The 18,496-nt window shown below is 45.2% G+C and overlaps 1 protein-coding gene across 1 annotated transcript in view; it reads right to left on the reverse strand.

Moving 5' to 3' along the window:
* Nucleotides 1–2,245: 2,245 nt before the first annotated feature.
* LOC308106220 (uncharacterized protein) overlaps nt 2,246–18,496 on the reverse strand; it is a 100,240-nt gene continuing 83,989 nt past the window's right edge. The window contains 11 exon segments of the mRNA XM_080457276.1: nt 2,246–5,404; nt 6,093–6,326; nt 6,988–7,056; nt 8,948–9,060; nt 10,186–10,498; nt 10,790–10,843; nt 11,177–11,212; nt 11,344–11,397; nt 17,743–17,850; nt 18,006–18,059; nt 18,306–18,359. Of these exon segments, the coding sequence (XP_080313402.1) occupies nt 5,258–5,404; nt 6,093–6,326; nt 6,988–7,056; nt 8,948–9,060; nt 10,186–10,498; nt 10,790–10,843; nt 11,177–11,212; nt 11,344–11,397; nt 17,743–17,850; nt 18,006–18,059; nt 18,306–18,359 (1,236 nt within the window). The 3' untranslated portion in view covers nt 2,246–5,257.

Genomic DNA, 18,496 nt, shown 5'->3' on the forward strand with positions numbered 1-18,496 from the left:
AGAAGTACACACATGTTTTACTTAAGTAAAGGTATCAGAATAGAAGAGAATAGAATAGTCCCCATTTTTTGGGGTGTTTTTTGTCACTGTATATGTATACATATACATATATGCACATACGTGATATTCGTCCTCTGCATTTACCCATCATATAACTACTAGGAGCAGTGAGCAGCCGGCGCTCGGGGAGCAATTAGGGGTTAAAAGTCTTGCTTCAAGATACTTAAGGGATCATGTGCCACATGTACCAGTCTATCTACTTAAAAAGAGTGAGAAACGCCCGCGGGCACAACACCAGAGGGAGTTCCACTGATCTCATTCCCCCCAGATTCGGCACAAACATGGGGATGAATTCATTCTACTATTATGCCACCAAAATGTGGAATGTACCTACTGTACCACCAGCCATCAAAAAGTGTGACTCTCTACCCTCCTTCTAAACCTCCATAAAAGAACACATGTCTGCAATTTACAACTGGACCTACAAGTCTTCTAGCTGGTCAAAATGAATGACCCCCCACTGTTGTTTCTATAATTATACTTTTACTGCTCCTAGTATTGATGATTTCTGGTATAGTATTGTATGTCTCTATATGTCTTGATGAATTGAATACACAGGACCACAATGGAAACAAGCCCTCAGGGCTTTTTGTGTTATCCTTATAGCATTATTGTATAACTGTACCTCTGTACTTTTTGCGTTGGCTATTAAAACATAGCAGATATACAAGTTCACAGCGCGTCACTTCGTGCCGCGCTGCGAACTTGTACATCTGCAATTTTTGAACATTTTGGAAAAAAAATTAAAGTGTGAGAACTACTGATTTAGAAGACATTTGTAGAATCGGCCTCAGGTCTTAACCCATTAAGACCTGGAACGCATCTGTATCGCCTTAGATTTCTTTGGCTATTCAAAAATAGCAGATATACAAGCTCATAGCGCGGCACCGAGTGCCGCGCCATGAGCTTGTAGATCTGCTATTTTTTTTTAGATTTTTTTTTAAAAACTGTTGATTTAGAAAATAAAATTAAGAATCGCCTCAGGTCTTAATGGGTTAATGGGTTAAATAAAGTATTAAATCAATAAAACACACCCGGTACTGTAAGTGCAGTTAGATAGTTAAGATACTGTACATGGATCTTAACTGCTGTGCAGCCTCTGATGACTGAATGTCCCTCCGCACGCAGGATCAATACAGGTCTATCTAGTGCGCCGAAAACAGCAGACCTACAGTACAAGCTACGAGCGGTTTTCGGTGCGAGACACAGTCATGCGGCGAAGTATGAATCGAGCTTGAGGAGGAGGAGGAGGAGGAGACAGAGCGAAATGATAGGAAGGGTGAAGATGTAAGGCCATGTGTGTGTGTGTGTGTGTGTGTGTGTGTGTGTGTGTGTGTGTGTGTGTGTGTGTGTGTGTGTGTGTGTGTGTGTGTGTGTGTGTGTGTGTGTGTGGAGAGAGTATAGGCGCAGGAAGGGGAATTATGAATGATGTATGTTCTGACAGCAGAGCACAAATACATAATACTGTACCTCTGTCAGACACACACACACACACACACACACACACGCAAAGGCACAGGCACACACTCACGCACACAAATGCACTTCCACCCATGCGCACGCACGCACGCACGCACGCACGCACGCACGCACGCACGCGCGCGCACACACACACACACACACACACACACACACACACACACACACACACACACACACACACACACACACACACACACACACACACACACACACACACACACACACACACACACACACACACACACACACACACACACACATCTGGCATTGGTAAACCCCATCAGACTGAGGAGCAGCAGGTAGCAGACAGTGATGGACAGGTAAGCAATTTGCTTGCAGAGAGAGAGAACATCCCTCCTGTGTGTGTGTGTGTGTGTGTGTGTGTGTGTGTGTGTGTGTGTGTGTGTGTGTGTGTGTGTGTGTGTGTGTGTGTGTGTGTGTGTGTGTGTGTGTGTGTGTGTGTGTGTGTGTGTGTGTGTGTGTGTGTGTGTGTGTTCCATGTGCTTCTCAGAACCACTTTCAACCCGGTGCCCTGGCATGTCATTATAGGCACACACAAAATAGCAGATCTACAAGCTCTGCTACTTTTGATGCTTTTTTATTTGAATCCGCCAAAAGACTATAATATAGAGCAGCTATTGTTTTAATGTCTGAACAGGACTTCAGTGGTTTCAACAAAAGGATGGGACAAGATCCAGGCCGATTAACTTAAGTGTACGTATCTTGTACATTTTTATTAAACTGATTTCATCCCTACACATATGAATAGAAGGACCTTGAGGCAATGGTACATACATCCACAGTTTGGTTTGTTATGTTTACAAATATATATATATATAAACAATATAAAAAACATGGCTTTTCAATATCTAAAAAAAAACAATAATAATAATGCACTGCCCCAATTCCCCTTTCCATGTACATGTACTCCTCAAGGAAGTGACATCATAGCACCGTGATAAAGCTACAGTCAAATAAACCAGTGGTTCTCAAACTTTTTACTTTCAAAAAGCTTTGAGAACCACTGAAATCAGGGATGCACCGATATATATCGGTCGCATATCGGTATTGGCCGATATTCTCGCTTCATTGACTGCCATCGGCATATTGGCAAATACGTTGACATTCGACGATGGCGATGGCCTTTATTTATCTGTATTGTAATGCGTCAATTTTGGTTGGTTATCTGCAGCCTACCAAGCTGAAGATTCGGATGACATCCATTAGGTTATTCTTTATAATGAAGATTTGTTTTTTCTTCCCTTGCACAAAATGGGGGAATGAATGAATAACAAACAAAAACTAAAATAAGCATTGGTATCAGTCAGTATCGGCTATCGGCCAAATAGTTTTTAGTTTTTTTACTTCGGTTTCCTTCGGAATTTCCATATCGGTGCATCCCTATAACTAAAATATACATTACATGAAGACAACAGTGACAAACACAGGCGTAAACATAAACAATGTGAGGTTTGATGACATGACATGGCATGATGAAAGCAGATGAATACGTAGGGTTTCCACAGGTTCAACGCATCGCTATAATAGCACCACTGGTGTTGTGAAATATTGTGATAATTACAGTTAAAGATGTTAGAATGATATGTAACAACATTTTTGATGATTAGCTAACCTCTTTACACAGGTTTTTTTTGCGACCACGTGTGTGTTGCGGTGTGAGAACGAGCGAATGTGCGAGCGATGAAAAGGTTTATGTACAATTAAGCGAGCGAGAATTTAAAGAAAGAATAGAATGAACCACTTTCAAAGTTTTCAATCATTTTCAAAAATAGAAATGGCAACAATAGCAGATCTACAAGCTCTCAACGCGTCGGGATGCAACACCTTGTGAGCTTGTAGATGGATTATTTAAGTGGTTAATGGCCGAGAATGATTATGAAAGTATGAAAGAATGTGTCTGTGAATTAATTAATGTGTGTGAACGAAAAGATAATGTGTGTGTGTATGAGTGAGTGAGTGAGTGAGTGAGTGAGTGAGTGAGTGAGTGAGTGAGTGAGTTGGATGAATTAATGAGTGAATGAGTGAATGAATGAATGAATGATTGAATTAATTAATGAATTAATGTCCTCAGGACTCAGATCAAAGAGGAAATCACAGGAATAACATATTATCTGACACAGGATATGAGCGACTGCCATTGGCGTGCACTGCTCTACAAGACACAACATAATACAGTAAGAGTTATGACGGATCAACAGGGCTGGGCCATACAGACACAATCAAATATCTTGATCTTTTTTGACCATTTGATATTGTGGCGATAATATTGTATTGTGACCATAATATATGTATATTTTTATATTTCAATATACATTTTTCAAAAATAGCAAAAACAAAAAGCTACAAGCTCACAACAGAGTATCAAATTCTGATGTAATTTGCGCATCCTACCCGGGTCATGTTTTTTCCCCCATAGACGTGTTTAATATCACGTCATATAAGAACTGTGTTCCAAAAATAAACAAATGAGCCCGGCGGTTTGACTCATATGGTTATGAAGCATCAACTGACGCCGAGAAAATGCTAACGTTACCGCTGCCATATTAGTAACTTTTTCGCCAGAAACAGCCTGGATCAAATATGAGTGACTGACTATCGTAAACGATACAGAGCCACCTCCCTGTCAATATCGCCGGGACAATGTGTTTATTTTTGGACCACAATTCTTATATGAGACGATTCTAAAATGAACCAATGATATTTTCCATAGAGAAAGTACTTTCGTGACCCAGGGGATGAACGAGCGACGTCAGGACTTCTGTACTCATGCAATCGCAATGTGAAACTTTGTGAGCAGGTAGAAAAACCTTTTGAAAGTATGAAACAGGGCTTAACTCATTCACTGTTTGAGTTTTTTCTGGCAGTGTGCAGCCACTGCCAGCATTTCTTAGCATTTTTACTAACCTTTTACTAGCCACAGAATATTTCGCTCCACGACGATCGACACACTGAGTGTCGCAAAAGACGGAGGAGTGTCTCTGCTTCCATCGGGGGGAAAAAAGCGTGTCACCACGACCCTCCGTTCTTTAGTTATTGGCTGTTGAATATAGCTTGTTCTCGCCAAAAACGCAGAAAAATACAAGAAAGGCAAGATACAGCCGTTTACCCAAATACGCTAATTAGGAAGTGAATGGTGGAGGAGATCTTGCGATCACGGGATCTCCTGGATCTGTGTGTGACTGAGAATGAAATGGTTACTCATGTCATATCTTAGCGAAGAGCGCCATCTAGTGTAAAAACAAAAAACACACAACAGGCGTCAAAATGCCACGTCACAATATAACGATATCCAAAATCCCAGATGATAATTAGTCTTATATCACAATATCGATATAATGTCGACATATTACCCAGCCCTAGGGATCAATTATGTGTGAAGGACGTGTGTGTGTGTGCGTGTGTGTGTGTGTGTGTGTGTGTGTGTGTGTGTGTGTGTGTGTGTGTGTGTGTGTGTGTGTGTGTGGGGGGGTGTGTGTGTGTGTGTGTGCGTGTGTGTGTGTGTGTGTGTGTGTTTGTGTGTGTGTGTGTGCACGTGCGTGTGTACAGTAAGTGAGCAATGAACGCAACACTGTTTCAGATACATCTGCTTTATAAATATCACGGTATCACATAGTTTTTCTCCCTGCATGTAGAAATTGTCCATGGCTCTTGTTTTCCCCTTAATTTCCCCCCCACTGTTACTCCCGGTTGCAGCCTAGCCGTTGTAGCAGATGGGACCCACTTGGAAGCCGAACTTCTGGTTCCCGTTGCCGAAATCGGACACGGCCACGTCCACGACCGGGAGCGTGTCGGAGAGCGGAGCGTCCATCTCCAGGATCGTCCTCTCCTGCCCTGACCGCGTCTGGAGGACGAGATAGAGAGAGACAAATCAGCGCAAACGTCAAGGTGTTAATGTCATGGATTAAAGCTAAGTAAAACCTCCCGACTGAAATAACTGTGTATGGCCAAGTCCTATTATGCGATTTGTGGAACTAGCGCTGTTTCCTAAACAACATGTAAAATGATGATGTTTTAGTAATATTGTTCCTGCCGTTCTACATACTGCCAACCGGGTGAAGAAATCACAGACTTTAATGCTATTGGTTGGGACCAGAGCGGGGGTGGGGAATTAATGCCATTGGTTGTGTAGCTTCTCAATCAAATCATCACAAGGTACACCGCATACCCTATCAAATATATATTTTTTGTAATAAATGGGACCATAATTTACCAAAACGCATATCATGGTGATTGAAAGAAGACTTTAAACTAGCGACTGGAAGCATATAGTATTTATGACAATGTTTATTAAGGTAATAAAATCAAGTCTAAAGTTCGGCAAAAACCCATCCGATTGAATAGAGCCTAATTGGCACCAGCAGGGGTGAAACACAGAGACTACAGGCCATTCATATGAACTGTCACTTCCTATATAGCCTCAATTTACAACCCGGAAGCTAGCCCCTTGGTGCCAACACAGCAAAGGCACGGTCGGAGTGACCTGGAGCTGGGAGATTGATCTAAAAGTTCCAGGAACAATAGTACCGTACCTGACATCCATCATAGAGGGTGCCGATATAGTGCGTGTTCTCGTGCGTCAGCTCCTCGCCGTTGCTGCCCCTGAAACGCAGTGCATGCTGGTGGCCGTAGTTGGCGGTGTCGAGCCAGGCGGCGGAGTTGAGACAGTGGTAGGTGAAGGTCTGCTTGGCCGTGGCGCTCAGCAGCTTGAGGAAGGTCATCTGGACCACGTGGATCGGAACGCTGTCTGCCCCGGAGTAGGAGAACTGCGGGGGGAAAGAACACACAGCCATCGTTATCGTAGCTGTAGGGTGGAAACCTTGTATGTACAACACCGTCTTGTTAAAGGAGTAGTTCACCCAAAAAAATACTTATTTTCTATCAATTACACACCCCATGAAGCCTTGAATTCATGGAGATTTTTTAGTTTTTGTAGCATTCCTGAGACAATGATTTTATGACCGGCGGTCTCTCCGGTAGGATGCCTTTTGTATCCGGTAGGTCGGGTACCGGACACATTAGCATCTTTCCGCCTGTCATCAAATGAATGGCTTAGAAATTCGACAAAAACAAAAAAATCTCCATGAATTCAATGCTTCATGGGGTGTGTATTTGATAGAAAATAAGTAGTTTTTTGGTTGAACTACTCCTTTAATACTTTTCATTGGTTCAATATTTTAAACTCTAAACAGTATTTTACCTTTTAGCCTACAGTGCACCTCAGCTCTAACCATGAATATAACACCATTTGACAAGTGAGGGTCAAGGATAGAACACACACACACACACACACACACACACACACACACACACACACACACACACACACACACACACACACACACACACACACACACACACACACACACACACACACACATGCGCGCAGAGAGTGCAAACATACACAACTCTCCACATGCTGTGTACCTGTTTTCCTTTCCTAAAGGTGCTGTACCAGGTGCCCGGCGTCTCTCCTTTCCACGCTGCTAGCTTCACCTGAATACAGACAGACAGACAGACAGACAGACAGACAGACAGACAGACAGACAGACAGACAGACAGACAGACAGACAGACAGACAGACAGACAGACAGACAGACAGACAGACAGACAGACAACAACAGAACTCAATTATTTCCTCCTGTGTTTGCCTCCCGTGTTGTCACTTCTGTTGTATCCTACTAACTCACCTGCCACGCCAGTGAGGAGCCTCTGTCCTACTCCTCCCACCCAACACTCCCTGCTGACAGGTGATGCCCCCCCCCCAGCCCGTAGGATTACGTGCAGTGACAAATTATCCCCCCCCCCCCCCCCGAACACGGACCGTTTGCGTTCGTACGGACGCTCGACAAAGCCGGATGCACCACGGTGCATTTTAACACCCAGACTCCATGGTCAACCCGTTCTCACTCCCAAGGCGTCGCATTTCACCGCTCTGTCAGTAGCCCTGAAACGTCGAGTTTTGACAAGACGGGACGCCATGGCGACGTCGCATGTTGACAAAAATATGCCTAAACCTAACCCTAATCCTAACCCTAACCTCACAAAAATATACCTCACCCTCCGCACCCACTGGTCCACGATGGGATTCGATCACGGGAAGTTACAATTACTAGCTAAGCGCTGCTAGGAGGTAAGCCACAGAGGTAGCTGGCCAACCCCACGATACGAATAGCATTTGAAGCTCCAATACGTGCGTTTTAGTTTTTGTAGTCCTATGATGACACATTAGGGAGTGAAAATAACTGACACCTATGTGTGAGAATGTGTTGCCGTGGTGGTGGGCAGATACTTTACCACTGCACCACCCGAGAGCCACAGAACACAACTCTACAGAGTTTAATGATGTTTCATCAGCACAATACACACTAGCTACATGTTGTTGTTGTTTTTTCTATGAAGCTGGTGATAAGGATTCAAATCTTGTGTGAAATCAATGGAGACTTTTAGCTGATTTGGCAGACAAGGATATGGTGTCACCTCCCTTACCTGCAGGATATGATCCAGCCCTACACACCCGACCCCAAACCCTGCTAATACAGTTCACACAGATCACCTACTGGACCCTCTTCTTGCTGTGAAAACCTGGCCCTACACTCTTCTCTCTATCTCCTGCCTCCTGAGTTGTTGAGTGACCTCCTTAGTATAGAGTCACTACCTCATTGTATTTCCCAGCCACAGTTTGACAACCCATCTCATCGCCTTCCTCCTCACAACAATGTGTGTGTGTGTGTGTGTGTGTTGGGGGGGTGTGACCGGTAGTAGGTGATGAATAGCGTGTCGACCAGCCTCCCCTCGGGGCCATTCAGCCCCTGGAGGGCTGTGTTATATGATGTCCTTCCTCCTCTCTCTGCCCTCACTCTCCTTTCCTGTCCAATAGCACTTTAATCCTAAACTCTAAAATTCAATCATCTCTGCTGTCTCTCCACTATACGCTCTGGGACAATAATGTTTATGGAGTGTAACAAAGTATGGAGTATAGAGCAGCTGGGCAGCAAGACTGGTACTGTAACTTAACTCTTTGACTGCCAATGACGAGATTTCTCATCATGTTTTGCTAAGGCTCAGACTGCCAATGACGAGATGTTATGTTTTCAGTGTTTTTTACGCTAGATGGCGCTGTTCGCTAACACATGAGTGACCATTTCATTCTCAGTCACACAGATCCAGGAGATCACGTGATCGCAAGATTTCCTCCACCATTGAGACATGCTATATTCAACGGCTTATAACAAGGCACGGAAATGTTGCGTTACACACCTCGTATGTGTGTGTGTGTGTGTGTGTGTGCGTGTGCGTGTGCGTGTGCGTGTGTGTGTGTGTATGTGTGTGTGTGTGTGTGTGTGTGTGTGTGTGTGTGTGCGTGTGTGTGTGTGTGTCCACTAACCGACTGGAACTTCTTGTCAGGGTACAGACACGTCTCTCCCTGAGCGGTGAAGTTACAGAACACCTTGAAGGAGTCTCTATGGCAACCCTGGTTAGGATCTATCCAGTACTCACCTGCAGAGAGAAGAGCTTTAACATTACTGACCACACTGCATGATGGATACTGATGTCACACACGCACACGCACGTGCACGCATGCGCACACGCGCACGCACACACACACACACACACACACACACACACACACACACACACACACACACACACACACACACACACAGACAGATAGACAGGCAGGCAGGCAGGCAGGCAGGCAGGCAGGCAGGCAGGCAGGCAGGCAGGCAGGCAGGCAGACAGACAGACAGACAGACAGACAGACAGAAGTCACAAGGTCAGATGCACTGTCCATCAGACAGATATAGGCAGGTGGACAGGCAGTGAGACACATTGACATGTTGCACGTGTCGTGCAGTAGGTTTGACACATGTCAGACTCTATGACTTGAGGACTCTCTAAACTCACATATTGTGAGATTGGTTGAACGACTGGCTTCCCACTAAATTAACTATTTGAACCCTAGCATCCCTATTGTGGTGCTCACAACGCACCAATGAGCTATTTTTGGTGTAGAGGAAAATGCTATCGGACCTAGTACAGTATATAGAGCCCTGTGGGACTCCAGTCAACTATTAAGTGGTTAACTATTGGGGAAATGCTTCTGTGTATTTAGGAGCCGGGGTCGAGGGAAGTGGCAGGAGTATGTCCCTCCTAACATCAAAGGTGTTTTGAAGATGGCAACAAAATGCCACCTAGGAACATCATCGTGGCCAAAACGGACAGAGCCTTCCAATGTAAAATTCGAGTCACTTCCTGACTTGCCTACGTGACGTTTGGAAATCCGTCTCAAACAGGATGATAGCCAGACAGAGAAGTGAAGTGAAAAGAAAACTAACACTGGACGAGCGCCTCCAGGCTACAATGGACCGGAGTGTGGGCAACTGTAGTCCGGTGGGCTGATGTTCTACTGTTAAGCAATATTTTTCTTTCTAGGATAGTTGGAGCGGACTCGGCTTGTGACTGGCTGAGACTGAGACTGGGGGGAAGGGAGTGCTCGTGCTTCTTCACACGATAAACAGCTCCGTCCACCACGGCTTACAGACTCTGCCTTTTGCTGAGGTAACAAAAAACAAGCGCTCCTCTCCACCAACCATCCTAGAACAAAACTAAAACATCACGTACCGTCGGGCAGCTCTGGCTTCAGCAGGTAGAGCTCCTTGCAGGTCCTGGCGGGGCTGAGGAAGGTCCCCAGGGGGTTCCGGAGTCCGTCCACCTCTATCCTCATGGAGGACAGCGACGCAAACACCTCCTCCATGCCCTGCTCCTCCTTCCCGTTCGTCGTCGTCGCTCCCCCCTCCTCCTCCCTCGTTGCCGCAGCCGCCGCCTCGTCTCCCTGCGCCTCCCACTGGTCTTCATCCAGGACCGAACCGTCCACCTGGTTCCTCCTTCTCCTGCCCCGCTCTGGGAGAGAGGCCATACCCACTGCTGGCAGGCCCTGAGAGAGAGAGAGAGAGAGAGAGAGGAGAGGAGAGGAGAGGAGAGGAGAGGAGAGGAGAGGAGAGGAGAGGAGAGGAGAGGAGAGGAGAGGAGAGGAGAGGAGAGGAGAGGAGAGGAGAGGAGAGGAGAGGAGAGGAGAGGAGAGGAGAGGAGAGGAGAGGAGAGGAGAGGAGGGGAGGGGAGGGAGGAGGGGAGGGGAGGAGAGGAGAGAGGGTTATGGATGACACAGACAAACTCTAGAACTCTATGTAGGTTAAATGTACAACTGGGTTCTGTGTGGACAACTTACTGGTTGACCTGGAGGACCTATAGCTCCTGTGTCCCCTCTAGGACCAATTGGACCCTAAACACACGCACGCACGAGCACACACACACACACACACACATACACACATACACACACGAGACAATTAACCAATTAGTACTGGCAACAATGTATCATCAAACAATAAATATCCAATCTAAATAAAAACTTTTCTGGCCTTGACCCCACAAAATAATCACATTTGAACGGGGAACCCCCCAGCCCCGACAAGCACTTGGAATTGTAGGAATGACATGTAGTTTGACTCGGTTCCACAGATAAATATTGTGGAAAAATGGCCGAATTACAAACTCTACGAGATTTGGGAACCACTGTCTTAATCAACTGACTTGTGAATATCACAGTTTTTACCTGGTTTCCTTTGGAACCTTTCAGGCCGACAGCACCCTGTCAATGTGGAATACAAACAGAGATGAGTGACAGAGCAGCATTCCTAGAGCTACCAGTGCTCTGTATGTATGCTGTGTGTTGACAGGAGTGACTCTAAACAGGGATTAGCAGTGTGTGTGTATACTCACAGACAAACCTTGGGGCCCTGGTGGGCCGTTAAACCCTGTAGGACCAACAGGACCCTGAAACAAACAATCACAAACACTCAGAGACAACCAGCGTTAAAACATAGTCATAATGTGGCTGTGTGGAATGGCAGTGAGATTGAAGCCTTCAGTGTACTTCTTCTTCTGAAATATTCATGAGCCTTAACAAGAGACTGTGGCAGAGTTGTTATCTAGCAGCTGTCAGGCTGCTGAACAAAACCCGAGACTGTTGCCTGTGCTTCACTGATTTGCACTATACTGGTGCACTTTTTTAAATATTCTTTTTTTTAAAGATATTTTGGGGTATTTTTCTGGCTTTATTTATAGATTCTTAGTGAAGATGGACAGGAAAAAGGGGAGAGAGAGATGGGGAGACGTCGGGAACGGGACTCGAACCCGCGATGCACTGTCAGGCTATACCATATAGCCAAGGTGCCCGGAACGCAAGGCCAGCAGTCCGGGCCTGATGCACTTATAATGTGACACAGCCTAACAGGCTGTGTCACGGCCTGGTACGGGAACTGCACTGCCCGAGAAAAGATCAGCCTACAACGAGTAGTGCGATCGGCAGAGCGGATAATGGGAATCGAGCTCCCAGCGCTCCAGGAACTGTACAAAAAGCGGTGCGTGCTCAAAGCCAAGCGCATCATCAAGGACAAGCACCACCCAAGTCACAGACTGTTCAACCCCCTACAACGACCGCGACCGGGCAAGGGGCTCTACCGCAGTATCAAGAGTTCCACCACCAGATACTGGTGTAGTTTCAATCCGGCTGCTGTCAGAATGCTGAATGGGGAATAAGCCTGAATGAGGCATAGGCCTTGTTCAGCAGCCTGACAACAGGCAGCGCAGACTTTTTTTTCTGGCTCTTCCTGAACACACCTGTGGATTATACCAGGGACAATGACTTGGACTTTAGCCCCCCCTCGGACACACCTGTGGACTACACCAGGTACAAATTACTTTTTTTTGCTCTCTCTCATGGAGCTACTTGCGGATTATACTAGGGTCAGTCCACTCTAGGTGGACACGCACTGACCTTTTGCACCTTAATCCCTTGTATAACGCACTGACTTTTTTTTTTGGTATTTTTTTATTGTGCTCCTTTTCCTCTAAGCACCTTAACGTCCATAAGAAATGTCTATCATGCACAGTATAAGTATAACATGCACAGTATACAATACATTGCTGCTATGCTCAGGCACCTTAGTTTAGTTTTGTTTAGTTTTTTTTTAGTTTTTATTATCTCAGGTAATTTGTAAATATGTAGATAACTTGTCTGGCCTTCTGTTGCTCTCTTGTTTTGATCTCCTTCCCACTTACCCCCACCCTCTTCTTCTCCCCCCCCCTTTTCTTTCTATGGAAACTAACGTTGCGATGGGAACGATGTACAAAAAAGAATTTCACCCACTTTTTTACCTTGTAAACCTGTGATGTGACAATAAAACTGATTCTGATTCTGATTCTGATTCTGATGTGTTTAGGACTTCCATTCGGACATTTAAGCAACATGATACTGACATGCACGATATTGAATGCACTGCATGTGATTTAGGACCTCTTTAAATGACAACATACAGATTTTAAAGGTATCATGACATTCATGTTTACACCACATTCAGAGTCTTTGTCCTGGTCCTTCAAACGTGTACAAAAAGTTTTAACTGAAAATTCCACTCCAGTGATTCACTGTAGGTGTTTTTGTCTCACATTTCTAAAGCCTTTTCAACTGCAATGAAAAAAGAAATCTTTGCCTGCGGGTGTCGCTGGTGAGGGATTTTGCCTGTCAATCATCGCCTCTGCTCCGCCCCCCCCAAAGGAAAGGATAGGGGAGGGGAGGGGCGAGGAGGAGAGTGGGCGGGATTAATCGACTGTGACCTCACTGTCGAAGGGCCAAGCTCAGATTACTTTTCAGCCTAATTATTCAGAAAACCCCAGACCACAGAAAATCCACTGAATGTTCAAAGTTCAGATTCTTTGGGTGTAATTGAGGTCATAAAACCCCCAAAAAAACATAACAAATTAAAAAAGTGAAAATGAATGTCATCGAACCTTTAACATGCTGCTTTCTCAGGCTTTTTGTGTTCATTTTGTTTTCCATGCTTTGCTTCTAATTCTTTTCTTTTACTCCTTGAACTGCAAACGTGGAAGCCTGCATAAACAAGCATTTCACCTCACTGTTACCTGTAATTGTGTTGTGACAATAAAATTGATTGATTGATTGATTGATTGATTAGCAGCAAGTACGGCATGCTGTCCAAGCACGTACAGTAGGACATGCCAAGTCATTCATAGCATTTCCACATGGCTAATCTCTAAAGTGATGCAAGAAGCTGTCCTTCATCGATTGGACTGGGATTATGAACTGGAAGTAGTTGTTGCTACAAGAGATGGAATGAGTTGGCCGGGTGGTGACCGTGACCCACAGCAGGATTAACATACTGTTTCTTTGTTTGCTGGCTGCCAAATAAGAAGGAGAGATGTTCTGTTTATTATCACACAAAACCATGGCAGCAGGGGGTGAACATGTGTTGCTTATGTAATCAATTATGTGTCCAACATCACCTTTTATCTTTGACTATGCCTTGTAATGTTGTAGGCCGCTGTATCTGTGTGCTTTATCTTTTAATGTGCAGAGTTTAAAGAGACATTTGCATTTGCCTGTCGCTGTCCATCGTGAAATATACAGTACTAAAGGCTGGTGTGTCTGCTAAATGCATCAATTGATTGTAAATGGAAATGCTCTCTCTCTCTCTCTCTCTCTCTCTCTCTCTCTCTCTCTCTCTCTCTCTCTCTCCTCTCCCTCTCCCTCTCTCTCTCTCTCTCTCTCTCTCTCTCTCTCTCTCTCTCTCTCCCTCTCCCTCTCCCTCTCCCTCTCCCTCTCTCTCTCTTTCCCTCTCGGTGATAAGCCGACACTGGCATTTAGAATCATAACCTTTGATTGACTGGTGATATAACATGATTGACACAAGGAATTAGTGAGATCGGACCTTGCAGATTACAGAGAAATGTGAATGACAAAAATCTGTTTAGAATGACGTAGCGGGACCTTGAGACAAGGGACATGTGATCACGTAAAATATGGAAAACAGGGAAAATGTATTAAAACCTTTATTTATTCTCGAAAAGAGCATTGAGTTTTACCCTCATTTGCTACAGTATGCTGTCGAGATTACACGCACACGCACACCCACACCCCACACCCACACACACACACACACACACACACACACACACACACACACACACACAGGGAGATTTAAGAGCAGGTTATTAAATTGTCCGTAGGATATTGGGTTGTAGGTTGTTTCATGAAACTGGAGCATCATAGCAGGAAGCAGATTTTCCCAGCTCAGACTGAACATGTAGAAGTCAAGTGTAAGCCAGTAGTTTGAGCCAGTAGCAGATCTATAAGCTCACAACACGTGGCATTGGGACACGTTGTGAGCTTGTAGATCACTGAACACTAGTCAATATTTTATCATTCTATACATTGACTGTATCCACTTCTCCTTAAGGCAGGTACACACTGCAGGACCTTAAAGTGGTCGGGGGGTCATCTGATCGTTAAGCATTACACACTGCAGGAGTTTATTTCTTGAAATCGGCTGTCATATATCGTTGTGGTTTTCACACTATAGATCAGGGGTCTTCAACCTTTTCAGGCCAGGGACCCCCAAACTGATGGGTAGATGGAGCAGGGACCCCCTACCTCGTAGGGTGTTTTATATTGCCTGCTCCTACCTGCCCCAGTAGGTGTGCAAAATAAAAATTCTCTCCAAAATATGTATAAACATACCATGTTATTGTGCAGTGTGCCTCCATGTATCTGTTTGCTATGGATTCATGCTATGTTAAACAAAAATATTGTTTAATCAAACAACAATTTCGCGGACCCCCTGCAGTACCTCCGCGGACCCCCTAGGGGTCGCGGACCCCCTGTTGAAGACCTCTGCTATAGATTGATCCCCGACCAGGGATTACACACTGTAGGATAGTTCACTAGGATGCTATCTCCAGAGTCAGACCCAATACATACATTTGTGTTTATTCCAATTCATTTTAATCGACGTATCCCGTGATATGCCTCTCTATCTCTCCCTCTCCCCCTCTCACTCTCTCTCACTCTCTCGCACGTCAAGTGCGCAGAAGCAGTCAGTGACAGAGTTGCCATGTCCGCTTATTATAAGCGACTTAGGTATTGTTTTTCTGTAAAGTTGCTTGAAAGTGTAGTTGCTTTTTTGGCCTTGTTTCCTAATGTTGTTTGAACCAGTTGTTCTCAAACATTTTCATGGCAAGGACCCCCAAATTAATATTTGTCCCCCCCCTTCTGAAAATATGTTGTGCCATAGACCCTCATACAAGATCTGCGTGGATTTGGAAAATATTTCACATTCCCCCCTCCCCCCAAGATTTCTTCTTTAAAAATAGCCTATCTACAACGTGAGCTTGTAGATCGTCTATTTTCAAGTATCCAATGTATTTGTATAATAGGCTTCATGCATAGTCGCTTTTGTTGGGCTTGTTTTCACAAACCTGGTTGCTTATTTCTCTCGCAAAATCTGGCAACACTCACAGACAACGACACACACACACACACACACACACACACACACACACACACACACACACACACACACACACACACACACACACACACACACACACACACACACACACACACACACACACACACACACACACACACACACACACACACTAATGTTTAACTTAATACAGGACTGGACGGTAACTATGCGGGGGATCTGTTTGTTGTGGTCAGGTCCACCGACCTTCCACAGCCGCGGTGGCTGTAATGTGCTCTCATTGGCTGTAGCGTTCATCTCCTCGCAAGGTGGTCTCAGCTCCTTTCATACTGTATATTGATATTGTCTGCTGTCCTGTCTGGGACACAGCTGAATATCTAACATGGTAGTTATCTGAAAACGGTCGGAAAGCCATCGCAGAGCGGATGATCGTGGCCAGATCGTCTCGTGGAGGCTTTCACACACAGCGAGCATTAGCTCGCAGATCAAAGGCCGATCTGCGTCAGATCGGGAGGTTTTGTCGGCGAGGGCCAAAAAAAGTTTGCGACAGCAAAATCTGACCTAATGTCCTGCAGTGTGTACCTGCCCTTAGTGTGCTAAAAGTGTGACTTTGAGACATGTTTCACTGTGCAATGTAAGTCAGTGGGGTGACGTGATTTAAAAGAAGACACTGATTGAGCACTGATTTGAACACTGTTACAGAACACTGTTGTGCTCTGGTTGACTCTGTAATGTGCTTCATGCATGAATGAGCTACTCTGTATTTCTATGGTTGACATTCATTTAAAGCTCACACACAGTTACTATTCAGCCTTTTGAACTCTCTCTGTGCCGGTTCACTCACTCCCTGAGATCCTCTAAGGATGGACGCCTTTCTGGCCGTGTTTGAATAATTCATGGTAGATCATGGCCTAGATTGTTTACGTGTTTACTCACTCTGAGCGAGAGAGAGAGAGAGAGAGAGAGAGAGAGAGAGAGAGAGAGAGAGAGGGAGAGGGAGAGAGAGAGAGACAGAGAGACAGAGAGACAGAGAGACACACAGACACACACACACACACACACACACACACACACACACACACACACACACACACACACACACACACACACACACACACACACACACACACACACACACACACACAGAGAGAAGGAAAGACAGACAGACAGACAGACAGACAGACAGACAGACAGACAGAGGTCTGTGAGGGGTCTCTCTCTATGGCAGGCTAGACCTAAAGCTTGCAATTTGGGCTGGGCAATATATCGATATTATATTGATATTGTGAAGACTAGATATGGTCTGGGATTTTGGCCATCATAATATCGTGATATCGTCGTTACATACCGCATAACACATGCGATTGAGCCGATCTGGAATATTAATGTTCATGTTTTAGTTTTTCGTAGCACTAATCAGTGACATGTTTTGGTGATTTCACTTGGGTAGTAGTAGTTACACAGATACATATCTCTCAAAATATACTCCCCCATCAGAATTTCAGACGCCCCCCCCCCCCCCCCCCTGGATTCTTCACTGCACTGGGCCAGGTGTGCATTCACAAAAAAAATAATCTTGGGACTTTATATAAAATACAATGTATGCCTTTATGTGACAGGACAGTAGACTGAGAGGAAATGGGGAGAGAGATGGGGAGCGACATGCAGCAAAGGCCGTCGGGATCGGGAGTCGAACCTGCAATGCGCTGTCAGGCTACATTGAGTCTAGGTGCCTGGACCACTACGCCAGCGGTCCAGGCCACATTCACAGCTTTTAGTATACAGTAGGTATACAGTACATGTATGCGTGCGTAGGTGTGTGTAGTCTGCCCACCTCGTCTCCTTTGGGCCCCTGTAGACCCTGGTTCCCTGGCAGGCCCCTGTCTCCCTTCTCTCCGATGTCCCCTGGGGGCCCGATGAGCCCGATCAGACCACCGTGGCCCTGCACAGGAAAGACACACGTATTGATTGATTGATGACACACGTATTGATCAACAATTCAATGGAACTTTCAGACATTTGTCTTATACAGTACAGAACATCATTATAAAAAAACACACAAGCATCAGTATCACGATCAAGAGCCCTGTGTGTCACCTTGTCTCCCTTCTTGCCAGGATCTCCCTTCAGGCCTGGTAATCCGGGTGGACCCTATAAGGCGGAAGACATTGGAGACCAGGTCAATAAAAGGTTCTTGTCAACTAACATCTAGTATCTGCTGAGGGCATGAGGGTGAAATGTTGTGTTTTTTTAGCCTAATTATCAATAATAATATAGTCATTCACAAATTCCAGTCAGGACTGGACTAGTGATTTATCCAGACGATTGTGTCGAGGACGAGACATTTTGTTTTGACAAATACTGAGATGTACTGTTCTGTATGTAATGTCATCTTACCATTGGACCTGGAGGTCCAGTCTGGCCAGGAGGTCCATTTAAACCCTGCTCCCCCTGTGGTACGGAGAGACACAAGATATGGGTGAATCATCAGAAAATGTACTACAGCGTCACACAAAAGCATCGAAAGTAGCAGATCTGTAAGCTCAAAACATGCTCATCGAAATGTGGCGCAAAGTTTTGAGCTTGTA

Source organism: Gymnoscopelus braueri (genome assembly GCF_963280865.1).
Source record: "Gymnoscopelus braueri genome assembly, chromosome: 2".
NCBI lineage: Eukaryota > Metazoa > Chordata > Actinopteri > Myctophiformes > Myctophidae > Gymnoscopelus > Gymnoscopelus braueri.